The sequence below is a fragment of the Colossoma macropomum genome, unplaced genomic scaffold, assembly GCF_904425465.1.
Source record: "Colossoma macropomum unplaced genomic scaffold, Colossoma_macropomum, whole genome shotgun sequence".
In the NCBI taxonomy this organism is placed as follows: Eukaryota; Metazoa; Chordata; class Actinopteri; order Characiformes; family Serrasalmidae; genus Colossoma; species Colossoma macropomum.
In genome coordinates, this window is record NW_023494806.1 from 17,893,734 (window position 1) to 17,910,896 (window position 17,163).

Consider the following 17,163-nt stretch of genomic DNA (forward strand, 5'->3'; position numbering starts at 1 on the left):
GCAGTAATGACAGTAATGTACTTACTTTTTCTTGAAAAGAAGTACTGTAACATTACAGTCAAATAAACAAACCTCACTCATCGCTACACTCAAAACACGTTACAGGTACGCAAGTTACGTTGGTACCAGACTGTGAGTAACCTTTGTTCACCCTGTACCATCTACACATGTGAGGACGCTTAGCCAACATAACATTACATTTGAGCCACCCAAACAGTATCAACAAATGTGAAAAAAATAAAACAAGCCATGCTGATAGCTTCAGATCTCACCCTCTGATTTTGCTGGAGTTGAGATATGAGACTGGTCCTAAAAAGAAGAAGAAAGTGGATGTAATCAGGAAAGTGAGCAAAGCATTTCTTCCCTTGAGTATCCAAATATGTCAGTACAGCTAAAGTTCAAATCTCTGTGCTCACCAGTTCAGCCTCAGTTAATCCCATGTCTTCACAGTGTTTCTCCTCAAGAACAACACTAGACGAAGCCATCTCCTGAGGTGAGATCTCTCCTCCATGCTCTTCCACTACAGACTCAATCTGAGCGGCTTCAGCATCCTCCCCCATGAGGTTGCTGCAGTGGAGCTGAAAGGACAGCTCTGTGTTTAGTGATAAATCCAGAGGACTCACTGATGGGTCGTCTTCAGTTGTTTGGTCTTGAACATTGAGGATCATGTCCACTTCTTCACGTGATAACACCACCATTGGCCTTCTCTGGAACATGTGACCTTTAGGTGAGAACAGATTATTTTTTTAGCAGAACATAAATAACCACAAAGATATGTGTGTTAATATGAAGATAAACTTACTATCTAAATGATGAAGGCATGAAAAGTCAACCAGGTTCTGAAAGAGAACAAAAAATATGCCAGTTATTGTTCTGAAACAATGCTTATGCTTCCAATGCTTATGTTTAATAAACAGGGGAAAAGTTAAAAGAAGTTTTTTCCCCTTAGGCTAAATGTAGTTGATCAACCAAGTCATATCTGATGTCTGGATTTGCTTGCTTAGTTTTGCACTGATGCTATAAGGCTAATGTAGCATAAAATATAACATTTATAACGTAATAATAGCAGATAATGTCGGATGACATGATAGTAGCTAGCAGACTGGACTGCATACTTAAATCAGCACACTTGCCTCAAAACACTTCTGACTATGTATGACATATACCGTACTTTTGTATGAAAAAAGGACAGTATGTCAAACAAACTGACACAGTTTCATTGTGTCATTGTGATGATTTAGGCATGCAGTTTGCACAAAGCTAATTCTAGGGGTATAAGCTTACATTGCGTATTAGCTACATTACTCTCGTGGCTCCGTTGCAAAACTAAAGAAGTAAACAGACAGTAAACATGATAATATTTCAAGGGAGAATTTTGTTAATTTGATTTCTGCTTGACTGAACACTTCACTAATGTAAAGCATGAGTTGGCCTCTTTTCTAACCTCATCCAAGGAGTTCCCAGCTTCTGGATCTTCATATTCCTGAGTGACCATTTGCTCTAGCAGAACTGTTGGACATTGCATATCCTCAGCTGAGGTACCTGGATCATGCTCAGCCTCATTCTGATCCAACACTGCTTTTCTTTTCCCTTTCTTCCTCTCAGCAGTCAAACTGCGCTTCACTCTTTCGGCTCTTTGCATCCTTATTTGCTGGCCCAGAAGAACTCTCACCAGTCACTGGAGAAGCAGGTAGATTCATAGAAGCCTCTGATTCGTTGCTCTCCTGTTGGACCTCAGAAAGGCTGAGGAGGTTTTGCACCCTATAATGTGAGAATGTGCAGGAAAAGAACAAACAAATCAGTAATATTGCAGAAAAATTAACCATAAGCAGTACGTTAACTGAGAATTCCACAGATTTTTCAATATTTTAGCATAACTGATTTGATGTGAAATAATCTGTTCAAGAGAAACTAAGAGTCACAGTAGTGACGACAAGAACCAGACTTCTGAAGTGTTTAATGCCTCTAAACGTGCCAAAACGTTAATACATGAAATGGTTAAGAATGTGTTGCCTCATGCCTGAGACATTGTTTTATGTTTTTATACCATTATCAACATTACTAGTGGTTCTGGATTGTAAATAAATTGTTTATATTTATATTGCAGATATTGCAACCCCTGGTTCCCATCACCAAAATCAGCCAATAAGATTCTCCACAACGAACTATTTCACATCAAACCACTCTGAATGACTGTTTACATCTGAACCACTGAATTGAGTTTAAAATTTTAGAAAAAAATGGTGGAATTCCCCTTTTAAAAGCTTTTTGAATAACCTATCAATACAGCACCTACATTAGACACTCAATACCCCCTTTGGTAGCACCTTTGAGTCTGAATATTTTTGAAATCAGAAACATTGTTGATAAATAACACATGAATTAATAAACAGAATTGGGACGTATTAGAAAGTAGGAGCAGAGAAACACCTTGGGGGAGTCCTTTCCAGCACAACCACGGCTTGTTGCTGGAGTTTGTCGGCCTTCAAGGAACTGACCTCTTCCTACAAGAATTAAATAACTGAAAATTACTTAATAGTTTAGCATACAATATATAATCAACCAGAGACAAAACCATCTGACCTTGTGTTTGACCTCACTGACACACACCTCCGAAATTAATGTGCTGTCATTCTCATTTTGACTCTCATGAATCTCGTCGCCATCAGTAGTTTCTGGTTCAGAGGCTTCCTTACGCCTTCTTGCAGCCAGATTAGGCCTCGGTTTCTTAGGTTGCCTGACAGACCTTTGTGGAGGCTTATCCATCAGTTCAGCTGGGATGAAAGTGTCTTTCCTATTCGACCACAGAACGAAAACAAAATAGCAGATTAGTTCAAAAGAAGAACGGAAATATGTGGATTTTAATATTGAGAGAGGGCCTTCAGTTACTTTTTAGCTTTAGCTGCTTCTCCATCTTCTGCAGTTACTGAAGCTTCTATATCTTCTGCGGCTCCCTCATCGTCTACTGTGTCTGAAGAGAACATAGTAAGACGAAAGATCTCATTTACAATTTCAAAGGCTGATATTATTGGAGCAGAATTTAAGACAGCAAAATTAAATATAGCTAAACTTTCCTAAATGGAGTTTACTGGCCAAGACATTTGGTGTCTGAAGGTTGCTTGCTCACTTTTGAAGTACATGGCTAATGTAGCCAACAAAAATGAAAACTATGCACATGACAGTAGCTAAGCACTTGAAAGTGTTTGTCTTAATAGAACTTAAGTAAGATTAATATATTTTTATCGCAACTTTGTTTCTAGCGTCTATTGTTTATGAAGAGCTTTGCTGAAAGCAGCAAAAAGTGCAAATCTTGCAACTTTCCCCATAAACAGGGTTAAGTCTACCACACTGAGAGGCTACTCGAGACAGGCACCAAAAAGTCTGGTAAATCAATGCAAATGCAACTAATTCAATACAAATTAATGTTATTTGAGTCAGATGAGCTTTCCAACCTAAACGCATGAAAATATATGAATCAAAATAAATATCAATTGTGAAGTATGAAGTATGTGTAAAAATATGAAGTATGTAATATTTGTTATTTGCATAATATGTGTACCATGTTTTTAAACTGTGCATAAACTGTTCCACAAAATAAAATATCCATGTTATATTTTACCCTGTGTTAGTTTGTTTTTTATTCATTTTTATAAATAATACTATGCAATTCAGTATTAAATACCACATAACCAATCGAAGATTACTTAACTGCATGTGGTTTGAGGCAAATGTGTGATGATTTAGGCCTAACTGGTGTACACAAGCTTCAGCATGTCTTATCTGATTTACTAGTTATGAAACTATAAACTTTCTTTTTTGCCAAACTATTCCTTTAAATGTAAACAAATGACCTTTCTGTGACTTTTTTCCCTTTTTGCTTTTTTTCTCCTTGGCTGGTCGGCCTTCTTTCAGGTCACTTTTTTGGGAACGTTTACGCTTCTTTGTTGCAGCTGCAGAGTCATCATCATCCACAATGCCATTTTCTTCATCAGCACCGATGGATTCGTCAGCGTTATCGCCAACTGTGAATTTCAAGCCAGATAATCAAGAAAAACTGCTCAGACTCAGTATGAACACTCGCTGGGAAAGGTAATTCAGTAGAAGTGTTGTCACGAGATTTTAATTAGTCAGAAAACGCTAAATGTCAGCAAATGTTAATGAGGTGGTAAATGTTAAACATCAGTAAATGTCATCTGAAGTCAAATGCAGGCTGGTACCTTTAAGTGACTTTCGGCTTCGTTTCCCTTTGCTTCTTTCAACTGACGTTTCATCCTGCCTCTCCTCTTCAGCTTTCTTTGAGCGTTTGCGCTTCTTTTTGGGAGCAGATATACTTGAGTCAAGCTCGTCATCCTTATCTGCATTTACAGAGCCGCCGTCTGCGTTGAAAAGGCCACTTTCACCTTTAGCGTCACCCTCAGGAGAGTGCATGGCTGAAACGACAAACAATACCTTTGAATCCTATTATTTGACACACAAAATCTGTACGATGCTCAGAAGCTGACCATCTATATTGAATTTCTGACACAGACAGCATAAAGAGCAGACCATAGTGATTGACCATGGTTGCAGCATATAGTATGTGTATTGTTAAATACATGAATGTCATGAATGTTCCTTTGACATTCTTCCTAGACCACTGTTTCACTGCTCTGGTCCTGAAGGCCCAGTGTCCTGGCCATTTTACTGCTTTCTCTGCTTTAACATACCCACTGTAACTAAGCATGGGCTTGTTAATGACCTGATTAGTTGGATCAGGTGTGTTGATGCTGCTATGAGGTTGCTATGGTATTCCTGTGTTTTTAGTGGTTGTTAGATGGTTGCTAAGGTGTTGCTAGGCCATTGCTAGGGTACCACAGGTTGTTGCTAAGATATTGCTAGGCCATTGCTATGGTATCTCAAGTTGTTGCTAGGGTGTTACTTGGCAGTTGGTATCCTAGGTGGTTATTAAGGTGTTCCTAGGACACTGCTGGTATCCCAGGTGGTTGCTTAAATATTGCTAGTCCATTGCTATAGTATCCCAGCTGGTTGCTAAGGTGTTGCAACTTCATTAGTGGAGAGGAGCCGTCTGTCTTGTGGCTGATAAAATATCATTATACTATCATAGATTATCATTAAAGTATCACTTTAATTTGCAATTTGCATTGGTTAGATAGGCCTAAGTGCTAAAGAAAACATCAAAATATAGCAAAATTTTAGTTTATTATTTTGTTATTGCCAGTAACATGTTGTGACAAGTGTAGGTACAGTCATTAAATACTACAAGTGGGTGATATGGCTAACATATAATATTGCATTACTTCAAGAAATTTTTCTGACACATAATGTCACGATACATTTAATGACACAGTATGTTTTTTTTCAGACATCTGATCAGTTGGAACAGAGAAAAAAAAAGGTAGTTTTACATTTCATAAAATACTATCAAAAACTGTGAATACAAAGATTTTTATTCAATATTTCGCACACTGTATTGCACTAAGTTTAGTTAAATGGGACTAATTTTGCTCTCTTTATAATGAAACATGCAGCTGCTCAGTGTCCTACAAGTACTAACGTGTTTAGATGATGTTTAGAAAAGTGTATTGTATTGTATGTTCACATAATTTCTCACAATAATGATATATGGTCATACTGCCCAGGACTATTGAAGAATCAAGGTATTCAAGGGTTAACCCATAGGTATAAGTGGTTTTATAAACTAGGCCTGTCACAATAATTAAATTTTAGCTGACAATTAATTGCCATAGAAATTACTGTGATTAACATTTCAATTGCTTATTTGTATTAAAGTTAAAATTCCAAATTTTCTCATTTGCATTAAAAGTACTGTCTGATTAGCTATCTTGCTTTCTAGCTGTTCACATTCCATTTGCTGCAATGTAAACATATCATCACTGTTAGAACAAAACCTTGTATCTCCAAATTGATAACTTTAGAGGAGAAAAACATTCTGAAAGTTTATGTATCAAGATTTTTTGGTATTTTGGATAATATCTATCAGTCTGTTCATCATTAAACTTTAAGACAATACAAAGGGGACACTTTCAAATTTAAAATGAAGATAATAATAATAATAATAATAATAATAATAACAACAACAATAATAATAGTTATTATTATTATTATTATTATTTTATTATTAGGTTTTTGTGCATCAGCAAAATATGAGTGTGAAAGCTAACAACTGTAGTAAATAACTGCAATCAGCTGATTATGTAATAAATCTGACAAATATAAAAACACTTACCTTTTTTGGTTTTCTTGGCACGTTTACTCTTCTTTTTCTCTTTGCCTTGTTCCTCAGAGTCCTCATTATCCTTATCTTTGCTAATGTCATTTGTGCCTTTGCGCTTCTTCTTAGCAGGAAAGGAGTTATCAGCTTTGTTCACATTGGGAAGACCCTCATTCTCTTTTTCAGTATCCATGTAACTTCCGTCCTCCATGTCAAAGTCTTCATCTGCACCAGAACCGCTGAGATATTCCTCTTCATTCTGCTTTGCTTTTTTACCTGATGGAAGAATAGACAAGATAAACAGGAGCTCAAGTTACTCCAGTAATTTCAAGAAATATAATCACCCCTCTTGCTCTTTAGACTTTTACAGGGAACTTTCATTATTGATTATAACTCTGGGAAAACAGTGTTACCTCTGGCTTTCCCACGTTTCCTGGGATTTGTCATGACCAGTTTGATAGATTTTCCTTTTTCTTTATCTTTGGCCAAAACCTTCTCCAGCAGGAAGCTAAAGAACTCCCTGTCATAGGGCCGCTTGTTCCCTTGTGGGAGGAAAAAAAATATCATTCAACTAGTAAAAACATTATAAAACACAAACTTTAGTCAGAAAGTTAATCTATACAAGCAGTCACTTGTAAATATGACAATATATGATCACCCATACACATTATCTCAGCTGCTTTCCTCTTGGTCGCTGAAGCCTATCCCAACGGTACAATATATGATTGTAATGTGTGAAATTCAATAGTAGAAATAAAAAAAAATGAGAATTTCAGAAAAATCTCTTACTTTCAACAAATCTGAGTAAATTAGGTATCAAACTTGTATGTGTTACATATCAACCTTTTCTAAGCGGTATTTAAATAAAAAAAGTCACAGAGCACTCACTGAATGCTTTGTCAATTCTCCATCCATTTGTTTTCTCCTCCTTCTTAAATTTGTTCTGTAATCAAGTTAATAAACAAATCATGTCAAATCGTGAAGAACTGAGAAATTCCAAAATGCTGAAACAAAACAATACAGAACAGGCAACAAAGAAACTACCTTAATCTCTGCACGGCTACGGTGAGGTAACAGCTGACCAATGAGAGAGAAATCTGTCCCCACCATGCTGATGGCCAGATAGAACATGTCTGTCTCTGAGAAAGACGCAATCAGTAAACATCAGCAATAGAGATTAAACATTAAATTGTTGTGAGCAGCAGTGTAACACCAATTAAACTGACAGATAACACTGCTCATAGAGAAAAATCACTAATCTCTCTCTCAGCAAATGAACTGAAGTAACACTATATAATCAACAGGATCCACCATCCAAAGTCAGAACGGTGTTACCAACCTCTAACTGACCAGCTCCTCACATAGTGAAGGCTCCTGAAGCTCGAGTATGTTGTAGTAGAGCCTCGCTCAAACAGGGCCGTCGAGCCCTCCACCACTTTGGTGTTAGAGTTCCTTTGAACTCGCACTGTCAAACTTAAACACAAAATGGGTTAGAACCTCTCCGCACTTAAAGCAACGGTTGTGCCAGATTTCAAATTTACAGTTTTCCTCTTAACCCAAATATAGTTTAGCTGAGATCTTGTTTGGTGAATTTCTTCAGTTTAGCACTGGAGCCACAAGGCTGATGTCACTAACATGTAATGGAAGGTTATGTACACCTGTTATGTATACCTGTTATCCTCAATGTAATCTCAAACAGACAAGCGTGGTTTCTGACACCGTAAAGCAGTTTTACATGGTGAGGTTGGATAATGTAATTATTACAGCTATTTCTCATTGATTTTACTCCCATCCCAATCCACTTTCTATCTTAACGGTAGAAACAACTCCATTTTATTCTAATCCCATGTGAATTGCCATGTTGGCCATCATATGTAGAAAAGGAGTTTTTGTGTATTTTTTTAAGTGTGGAGACACGCAAAGAAGCATCTGATTCGTGGTCTAAATCAAGCAAATATGTTTTGTCCTACCTCAAGTGTATGATTCCCAAGCTAATGACAACATTAATGACATTTCATTCACTTAAGACATCTTAGTGGATGGTTAGGGTAAATGGGATTATGGTAAATTAGGATTAAATAAAATCTTTGGACATGCTATGAGCAGCCGAATGTATGATGTATGGAACTTTTTTGGTGTCACAGCTATGTGTGAATCTGTTCCCCTCTCTTTAATTTTATTGTTTTCGTTTTATTTTGTGTGAATCAGCCGTTAACATTACCCACTTTATGTGGTAACATTACCCCACCTCCCAGCGTAAAACTGATCCTGTCTAAAATCATATTCATGATATGCAGTTATCTATAAAACCAGGCAAAAGTAGAGTACTGTACAGTACGTTTCTCCATTTTTATATACAACATTATGTCATGCAGTGCCAGAAACCACATAAGCCAGCCTATTTCAGATTCCATAACAACTCAGTGTGGTTTGAGGTATGTAGTTAACACAATATTTGATTTGTGGCCAAACCATTCCTCTAAATAATCTATCTTATATTATTCTCTGCAGATAGGTACTGAAGCTGAGGTTTGAATGGGAAATGCCTCGTCCCTCCGCCCCAGATGCACTTTATAGCCTGAGTCACCATAGCCTCCCCTTTGTGGAAATATTTGGGGTGAGGAAAAATTGTGCACATTTGATTTTCGGTCAAACTATTGCTTTAAAACAATCTACAGCGTAGCAATGAAGATGTGACTGTAGACAGGGTAGAGCTACCTTTCTTCATCCAGAACAATCGAGCCATCCTCTGCTACCCTAACCTTCGGCACCAACACATCCTGATCCTCACACTCCTCCTCTTCTTCTTCCTCCTCCAACTCTGGTGCCTTCACTGGCAGCCTGAGAACACAATCGCTTGTCAAGAACTCGGATTATCAATACATTTTCACACACTGAACTGAATTGTGGTTAAAGTAATTTCCATCTTTCAGCTGCGCAAAATCTCAGTCACTTGTTTTTGGGATTAAAGTCCCTGAGCAGTGTAATGTCATCGTTAGATGATGCAGCTTCCCATCTGAGATAATGCCTTTCAAATTCTGACTACCCAAGGCTCTTCAGTGGCAATTCTTGACGACACGATAGCTACGTCATGTTCAAAACCAGAAGGATCTTACCCGAGGTAAGACAAAGGTGCCAAACAGGGTTCTTTGGGTTGATGTCATAGAAGAACCATCAATGGATGGTTCTTTAAAAGGTACAATATGTAAGCTCTGGGGATTTGGAGACTTCTCTGGTGGAGATGTGTAATTGCACACAACGCGCAGGAGAACATTCTGTGACATTGGTTGTTCTTTTGGCTCCCTCCTCAAGTGGATGAATGGTGATCACAGTGGAGCTTTGAAGAACCGTTTTTGTCATTTTTGCAAAGGAGATGTTTAAATGAAGAATCTCCACATAATATAAAGGTTCAGTACCAACTGAAACTTTTTCCTAGAACCATACATTCAAGAACCATTTAAGAACCATTCAAGTATGCATCATTGATGCTGGGACAAAGTGTGCAAAGGCAAATTTTTCTCTGGATTCCCTGGATTTGGTCTTACAGCTCTGCTACTTTGAGTAGAGCAACATCTCTTCATATATGGACATATCAACATATTATCTGTGGCAAAAAAGCTATTATACAAAGGAAGAGATCAGCTACACTGGGATCTGGTAACAAATAAGTTTGAAACTCACTGTAGTGCAGCTTACCTTGGTGATGGTGGAACAACGGCCTCTTCTCCATTCTCTTCACTCACCGTGGAGCCCCTGTTACATTAACGAAAGGCCAGATGATTTAATACATACTGTGTATTTATGCATATTACACTACCATGCAAGGGTGAACAGATTTCTTTTTTTGTGCAACATAATATTAGAAGTTCAGGAATTAACTGTATAGCACATCCAAAAATTGGAAGAAAACATTAGAACATCTTACCGCATGGGGCTGGTGTTTGGTAGGTAGTATATGAGGTCCCTCATGGTCATCTTACTGCGGTCCATAGGAGTGTATTCTGGCTTCCGTCTAACCTCCCTCTTCCCGTTCTAAAGCATGAAACGGAACGAAAAAAAACTCCTTGTATGTTCCAAGAAAAACCTTCCTTGACTTCACAACTTAGCAAAAACACCTGATCCAACCAAGCCAACAGACACTGTTAAATATGAAACCTACTTGTAGAGATCGATTATCAAACCAATCAATTAATCTTTTTTTTGCTGTAGCCAACACTGACTTAACTGCAAGGAAGTCACATCAACATTTGCTTCTGGCTGGTAGCTGCTGTGAATGGCTGCATCCACGGTAAATTAGTCATTAAAGAGACGATGTGCCAGTCCTCCTACTGTTACCGCTCAAAATACTATCACAGACTCTACACTGTACATGACCAGTGTGTTTTTATCTGAGGTAACTGTAATGTTATGGTAACAATAATGTCCCTGACCCAGCTTCCCTTTAGTGAGCTTTCTTCTTGTCTGTGTCTGTCTGTTACAAAATAGACTTCAAGATACTCTTACTAGTCTATAAAATCACTCAAAGGTGCTGGACCAGCATATTTATTTGATGCAGCAATATGAGCCGAGCAGAACTCACGGCTGCCGAAGGTTAAGACCAGACATGGAGAAGCAGAGTTTGGCAACTATGCTGCTCTTAAATGGAACCAGTTGACAGAGAGCGTTGGAAGGGCCCTGATACTACACACGTTTAAATCTAGGCCCAAAACGTTCCTATATGAGCAGCACACTGAGTGTGTTTACATGCACTCAATAATGTGATCATAATAGGATTTCTGCAGTTATCTGATTATTCAAATGGTTATCTAAACAGCATACTCTGATCTCTTAAATCGGAGTAAGGTCTAGAAATCCGATAAAGAGAGCAGGATTTTAGCTCAGTAATCAGATTTCTCAGTTCATGTTTACTCTTACTCGGATTTCTGTCTGATTTCTCAGTCTGCACATGTGCGAAAACTGACCGTGGCACTGGAAATAAGCGAGCAGCATTGCCGCAAGATGGCAGCAAAACACTTCTGGAGCGACGCTGAAACCAACTACATGCTTGACAAAATTAAAGATTTAAATATTCTTCATCTTCTAGATGATGTATGTTCATAGTTTCAGGTAAAGTGGCGCGATGTTTAAAAAAAAAAAAGAAGAAGTTTGAGATTTACATTACGTTAACATCATGTTGTCATCTGTGTGTTTATTGGCTGGTTGTAAAGCAGAAATCTGATTACTTCCTGACTCATGTAGACCCAGAGTTTCCCATTATCTGATTACACAAGTGCATGTAAACGTGTTGATCGGATTACTGACAAAATCTGATTTTCTGCAGTGATCTGATTATTAAGTGGCATGTAAACGCACTCACTGTTAGCGTTCCTAGCCCTTTTCCTCTGTAACAGCACTTTTTTATATGAATTTAACTTTTAATTTTATTTTCTCGTTTGTAAAGCACTTTGACAGCAGTGCATTAAAGGTGCTATGTAAATAAACTATCCTTGCCTTTTTATTTCATCCATCCAACCAACAGCTAGTAAGACTGGCTTTGTTGCAGGGATGCCAGACTACAGTAGAGACTGCACTCACAAAGGAGAAATGTGTGCAAAATGTACAGACATATTTTACTAAATCTACTACATAAGAAATCAATCATTAGAAAACAAATTCAAGCCAAGCCTTGTTTACATCCAATTCTGACAGAAAGAAAAACTGTGAAAAGCCAAAATTAACACAATACTAAATCACTTTCAGTGCATAAAACTGTGCCTGTGAGGTTTACACACAAAACTCTGCACATATGCGGTTGATAAATGAGACCCCTACCAAGAAAGGTGATATTCTGTCAGGCCCTGTTGGACTGTGGTTGGGTAGCAGACCCCTAGTTTAAACCACATGCCTTAACTGTGAGAAAACCACTGTAATGCACTGCCCCGTCATGGCTTAATGCTCCAACTGATTTTCTCAGAACATATGAACATTAAAACAATAGCAGGCTTTGCGACTTCTAGAACAAACTGGAAAAAACAGATCTCAAAGGCTGACCTCACCTTAATATCTTTCCTCCGTTCAATTTTCATCAGTGCCTTCAATTTGAGGGCTCTCAGGATCTTCTCCTTGTCCGATAACATTTCAGCCCCCTTCTGTTGAGACCCTGGCTCATCAAAACGGGATAGTTTCACATAGCTTGAAGGCATTTCTGATTCTGATGTAGGACGTTTATGAGGTTCTAGCTCATGAGACAGGTTGCTGAGGCACTTGTCCAGGCTGTGGTGATGGTGGCGAGTCCTCCGTTGACTTCTTCTCATGGATTGGAGGCTTGGAAAGGCCAGAGGCTGAAGGAACACATGGGGAAGACGGTGTATGTGATGCAGAAGACTGTCTGGTTTCTTCTGTGGGGGTTTTGGAGCTTGATATGGTGGATTCAGAGAGACTGACAGAGTTTACAGAGCCAGAAGCTTCCTCTTTGGGTAATTTTGATGGCACAGATCGAGGCTTTCTGGTGGACTGTTGAGGTGTGGAATTGGCTTTAGGACCAACAAGTTTTGGGGTGGCCGAGACCCTCACCCTTCTCTGTGGAACAGCCGCTGGGGTGGTGGTGCAGCTTGAGCGTGCTCCATTATTTCTACATCAAATATAGAGCAAAGAATAATATCCACAGGATGTTCAGTGTGCCAGTTTTACATTAGCCAAGACATGATTGTAGCCCAAAAATTGCTTCTTTAGTTTTGTATTGGTGCAATGAGGCTAATGTAGCTAACTCAAAATTCCTTGGAAACATTTGTTCCATTTACTGCCATTAAAAGTTAAGAATGCTTTACTTCTCTTGTAAAACTATCATTTTGGAGATGTGAGATTTTACCCTGACAGCAAGATTATGCAGATTTCTGACACTATATCACAAACTTATCTATATAATTTTATAGATGCTATTTATGAAATCTGACAAAACTATGTTGCGTTGCTGAAAACAGTAGTAGCAGCCTGAATTTTGACTATTTTTACAGTTTTATACAATTAAACAGTCTTCATACAGTGTCAGAAGCCATAAAAGCAAGTCTATTTGACATTACATAACACTTAGAATTTGCCTGATGCTAACTTTAGCCTCGTAGCTACAGTGCTAAACTAAGATAGCAAACTTCAGACTTCAGATATGTCTTCAGTAATTAGCTATATTAAGGATAAGGAGAAAACTGGAATTAAGTTAGATTAGAATAAATTAGATTTGAGGAACAACTTGGGGTTCAGTGCTTTGCTTAAGGAAATAATGGCAGATAGCTCTCCTGATGTCGAATTATAGGCCCCATTTACACCTAACATTAATATGCATCTTGGGTGGTCCAATCACAAATGGACAGTGATAAGTAAGGTGTGAACAGGGTCCAATGTACCCTGAAGACACACTGTAATCTGATCACTCAAAGCACCTTAACAGGAGGCTTAGGATGCATACGACCTCATACACTGATAGTGTGAACACTAATGTGTCCCAGACAGCAAGGAAAAGACGGCCTAATCAACTGCACAATGCCAGAGTGGGTACTCGGGAGAGTTGGCTGAATTCCCTGGTGGGCCACTAGTGTTTTGGGCTGGATACTGTGAGCTAATGTATAAACTAAAACATATATGCTCAGACCAACTACAAACTGTACATCTGAGCGTATATTTGTGGTAATTTAGGGGTTAAACTAGCTGCCCCCACCTCAACTGGCCCAGCCCTGGTTTGCTGATAGTATGTCTCGTACAGTGGATAAAGATTAGATGAAGCTGAAGTTAACTTCTTATTCTCATGCCTTGTGCCATTTTCAGTGATGTAGCAGCTACAATCCAACGCCTGTACGTGTGCTAGTATGTAGCAGCTGCATCATTTAAGGTGAAAAGGAAGTTTAAATGAAGCTAAAATCAGCCTTGAGAAATTAGCACATCGAATTCACCACCAATGTGAGAATTTAGTACTGGCTGACACAACATGCAGTACTCTAAAAGAGTTTATTGCTGTTTTTTTGAGTTGAAAAATGAATGAAACAGTTTTAAAATACTTTTAAAGAACACAAGAACTGCTAAAAACAAGGTGGTCCTAAAACGACATGAATGAAAAAACTACTTAAGGAGGATGAGGACATATCTGAGCACATGGGCAGCGAGAAATGCTGACCTTAATTTACCTTGCCAGCATTTGATTGTGGCATATTGACTGTCACTATTATGTCACATTTACAATAAATCCTGCCATCAGTTTTCATTTTATCACTACCTAGCCACCTTGGACATTTTTGTCTGATAACAGAAGTAGCGAGCGGTTACTGCAGACACATTCGAGACACAGAAAAATGTCCGGCATAATTGACTTTATAACTCACTGCACACTTCTGATCTGACTGCTTGAGATGGATGCTAATGCCAGGGATGAACTGGGCCGTGGTCAAACGTTCCCATGCTTTAAATAAAAGTACAGACTGAACGGTCATCAGCAGGCAAGAAGCACTTACACATCAGCTGAGGTTTTCTCTGAAGGCGAGTTGGGGGCATTTTCAACACCCACTGCCTCTGCAGGCTCTTCCACTGGTGGCTTTCGCTGGGGAGAGGGTGATGGTCTGACCGCTTCTTCAGCTGTGACTGTGGGCGGGGTGTTGTTTCCATCTGCAGGAGTTTGTGAGGGCTGCTGTCCAGCTGGAAGGCTTCGACCTCCAGGCCTGAAGTTAGGCTTAACACTGATTCTTGCTCTTCGCATCATCCTGAAGAAATGAAGGAAATTCTTTGCAAATATGCAAAACAGCTCTTCTACACAATCACTGTCCAACTCTTATAACTACTAAATTAGCTTCAAGTTCTACATTTTTCTTGTATTTTAAGGTCAATTTGTGAGTATGTTACATTTTCTATATTTTACTATTTTCTGTTCTCATTACTGTGCCTTTAAGTGATATGTACATTCTGTTCTGATTGGTTGGCTTGTATTGCACCTCACTCAAATAGCAGTTGGTTAAATTAGGCTGAAATGCTCCATACAACCTCTGTATGAACGGGCGGAGCTAAACTACTGTAGGCAGAATAGGCGGATATATGTAAATAGGCTAGTTTTTGTGACATCACAAAAACAATGAACTCAAAAACAATTTTACAGCTTAGTTTACTGTATGGACCGGGGAATAAACAGTATGTGCTGAAACTTTGACCATGTTTCCACACTACATCAAACTCAAAAAAGTAAGAGAAAAGTTTTCCATGCTATGGGCGCTTTAAGATGGGAGTAAGCAGACCATGTTAGACAGTCCAGACTATCATGTCTGCATGGGCTTCTAGACTCTTTAACTGCAACTCTAAAGTACCACTTTAAGAAGATAAGACCAGTAAGCTCTATTGAACAGGTAACACGTGGGCTGAACCCCAGTGACCTCTGGGACATGGTGTGGTAAGGTTTCACCAAACTGTCAAATTCACGTGAGAAACCAGAGAATTGAGCTGTAATAAGGTTAAGAGGAAAGCTGACAGCTAAAGAGACACATTCAGAGTAGCCCTCAGTTTAAAGCACCTCCTTTAACTGGACTAATAAGGCAAGTTAGTGCAAATGACATGCAGTGGACCTTCTCCAGCAAACTGATTCAGCTCGCAGCTGCTGAGACAGCAGAGCTGATGACACGCCGCAGAAACGCCTGAACAAAATAAAGACTGGCGCGAAAACGCGAGAAAGCACGGCAGCAAGAAAACGTTAGACTCACTTCAGCTGTTGTCAGTGATGAAATGCAGTGAAAGACGCCCGCAGTCACATTTCTGCCCACACTCTCACACACCGGCCGGTCTGCGAGTGAGCGACCACGCCGGAGTAAGGAACGCCACACCGCCGGGGATTATGGGTAATGAAGTCTTAGCGCTTTCCTTTCTCCAGCTTCACCGAGGCGGAAAAAACTACATTTGCCGTCTGCAGTTGCAGCGACTCCAGCCAGTCGGCGAGGACTGATTGACGCACGTGTACCGGCTGTTATCAACACACTCCGCTCATGTGAGCTGACAGGCGAGCCTTTCTCCAGCGGTCCTGTCGCTCTGACCAGTCTGAGGGATAAGTCAGCCTACTGGGTTATGAAGGAGAGACACAGTCTATTTTGAATTTTTTTAATTATAGATTAAATTCATTTAAAAGCAATAAAATAAATGTTAAACAAATAAAATATGTTTAAAATAAATATATCGAGTCAGTATTTCCTCACGAAAGCAAGGCAGGCGATTTATTTATGTACAAATGTTTTATACGACTTGCTATTTCTCGTGCATTTTCAGTGGAAGAACCGTTTACGGTGAACAGATGATCATGAAATACTGGTAGTCAACGTGAACGTAACTCGAGTATTTCAGCATGAGAGATTATAGTAATGTATCACCGTCTGGCGGTGGCAAAGAGAACTGCATTACATTTATGCATTACATTTAAGGTCTAGTGAGCCAAAGCTTAACATACTATATAGAATATACACTGATCAGGCGTAACATTATGACCACCTCCTTGTTTCTACGCTCATTGTCTATTATATCAGCTCCATTTACTATATAGGTGCACTTTGTAGTTCTACAATTACAGACTGTAGTCCATCTGTTTCTCTGCATGCTTTGTTAGCCCCCTTTTACCCTGTTGTTCAGTGGTCAGGACTCCCATGGACCCTCACAGAGCAGGTACTATTTGGGTGGAGGATCATTCTCAGCACTGCAGTAACACTGACGTGGTGGTGGTGTGTTAGTGTGGGTTGTGCTGGTACGAGTGGATCAGACACAGCAGTGCTGCTGGAGTTTTTAAACACTGTGTCCACTCACTGTCCACTCTATTAGACACTCCTACCTTGTCAGTCCACCTTGTAGATGTAAAGTCAGAGACGATAGCTCATCTGCTGCTGCACAGTTTGTGTTGGTCATCCTCTAGTCCTTCATCAGTGGTCACAGGACGCTGCCCAAAG

At 39.2% G+C, this 17,163-nt stretch overlaps 1 protein-coding gene and 1 long non-coding RNA gene across 3 annotated transcripts; both read right to left on the reverse strand.

Annotated features, from left to right (window-relative positions):
- Positions 1-1,484: 1,484 nt before the first annotated feature.
- On the reverse strand, positions 1,485-12,556 carry LOC118827541 (transcription factor TFIIIB component B'' homolog). Of its 2 annotated transcripts, none has more exons than XM_036598940.1 (15): positions 12,268-12,556; positions 10,158-10,264; positions 9,929-9,985; positions 8,951-9,073; positions 7,572-7,705; positions 7,277-7,371; positions 7,121-7,175; positions 6,646-6,774; positions 6,248-6,508; positions 4,218-4,430; positions 3,852-4,022; positions 2,890-2,971; positions 2,611-2,794; positions 2,431-2,504; positions 1,485-1,761 (listed from the first exon to the last, which is right to left on the reverse strand). In XM_036598940.1, exons 1-15 carry the CDS (start codon positions 12,523-12,525, stop codon positions 1,602-1,604), a joined length of 2,103 nt encoding a protein of 700 aa, XP_036454833.1. In that variant the 5' UTR covers positions 12,526-12,556; the 3' UTR covers positions 1,485-1,601. The 2 variants fall into 2 exon arrangements, with proteins under 2 accessions (XP_036454833.1, XP_036454831.1); XM_036598938.1 differs by having other exon boundaries at positions 2,584-2,794.
- A 195-nt stretch (positions 12,557-12,751) lies between these two features.
- LOC118827542 lies at positions 12,752-16,046 on the reverse strand. The gene is made up of 3 exons (XR_005008877.1): positions 15,940-16,046; positions 14,710-14,955; positions 12,752-12,842 (listed from the first exon to the last, which is right to left on the reverse strand). It is a non-coding gene; the product is annotated as an uncharacterized LOC118827542 (long non-coding RNA).
- Positions 16,047-17,163: the final 1,117 nt, after the last annotated feature.

Bases quoted from the DNA above. Each gene is read 5' to 3' on its own strand.
- LOC118827541 (XM_036598938.1), bottom strand. From the start codon at position 12,525: ATGAGAAGAAGTCAACGGAGGACTCGCCACCATCACCACAGCCTGGAC. The intron at 4,431-6,247 runs GTAAGTGTTTTT...TTGTCGTTTCAG, and splicing joins TGCCAAGAAAACCAAAAAAG to CCATGCACTCTCCTGAGGGT. The intron at 4,023-4,217 runs GTACCAGCCTGC...TGAAATTCACAG, and splicing joins AAGCCGAAAGTCACTTAAAG to TTGGCGATAACGCTGACGAA.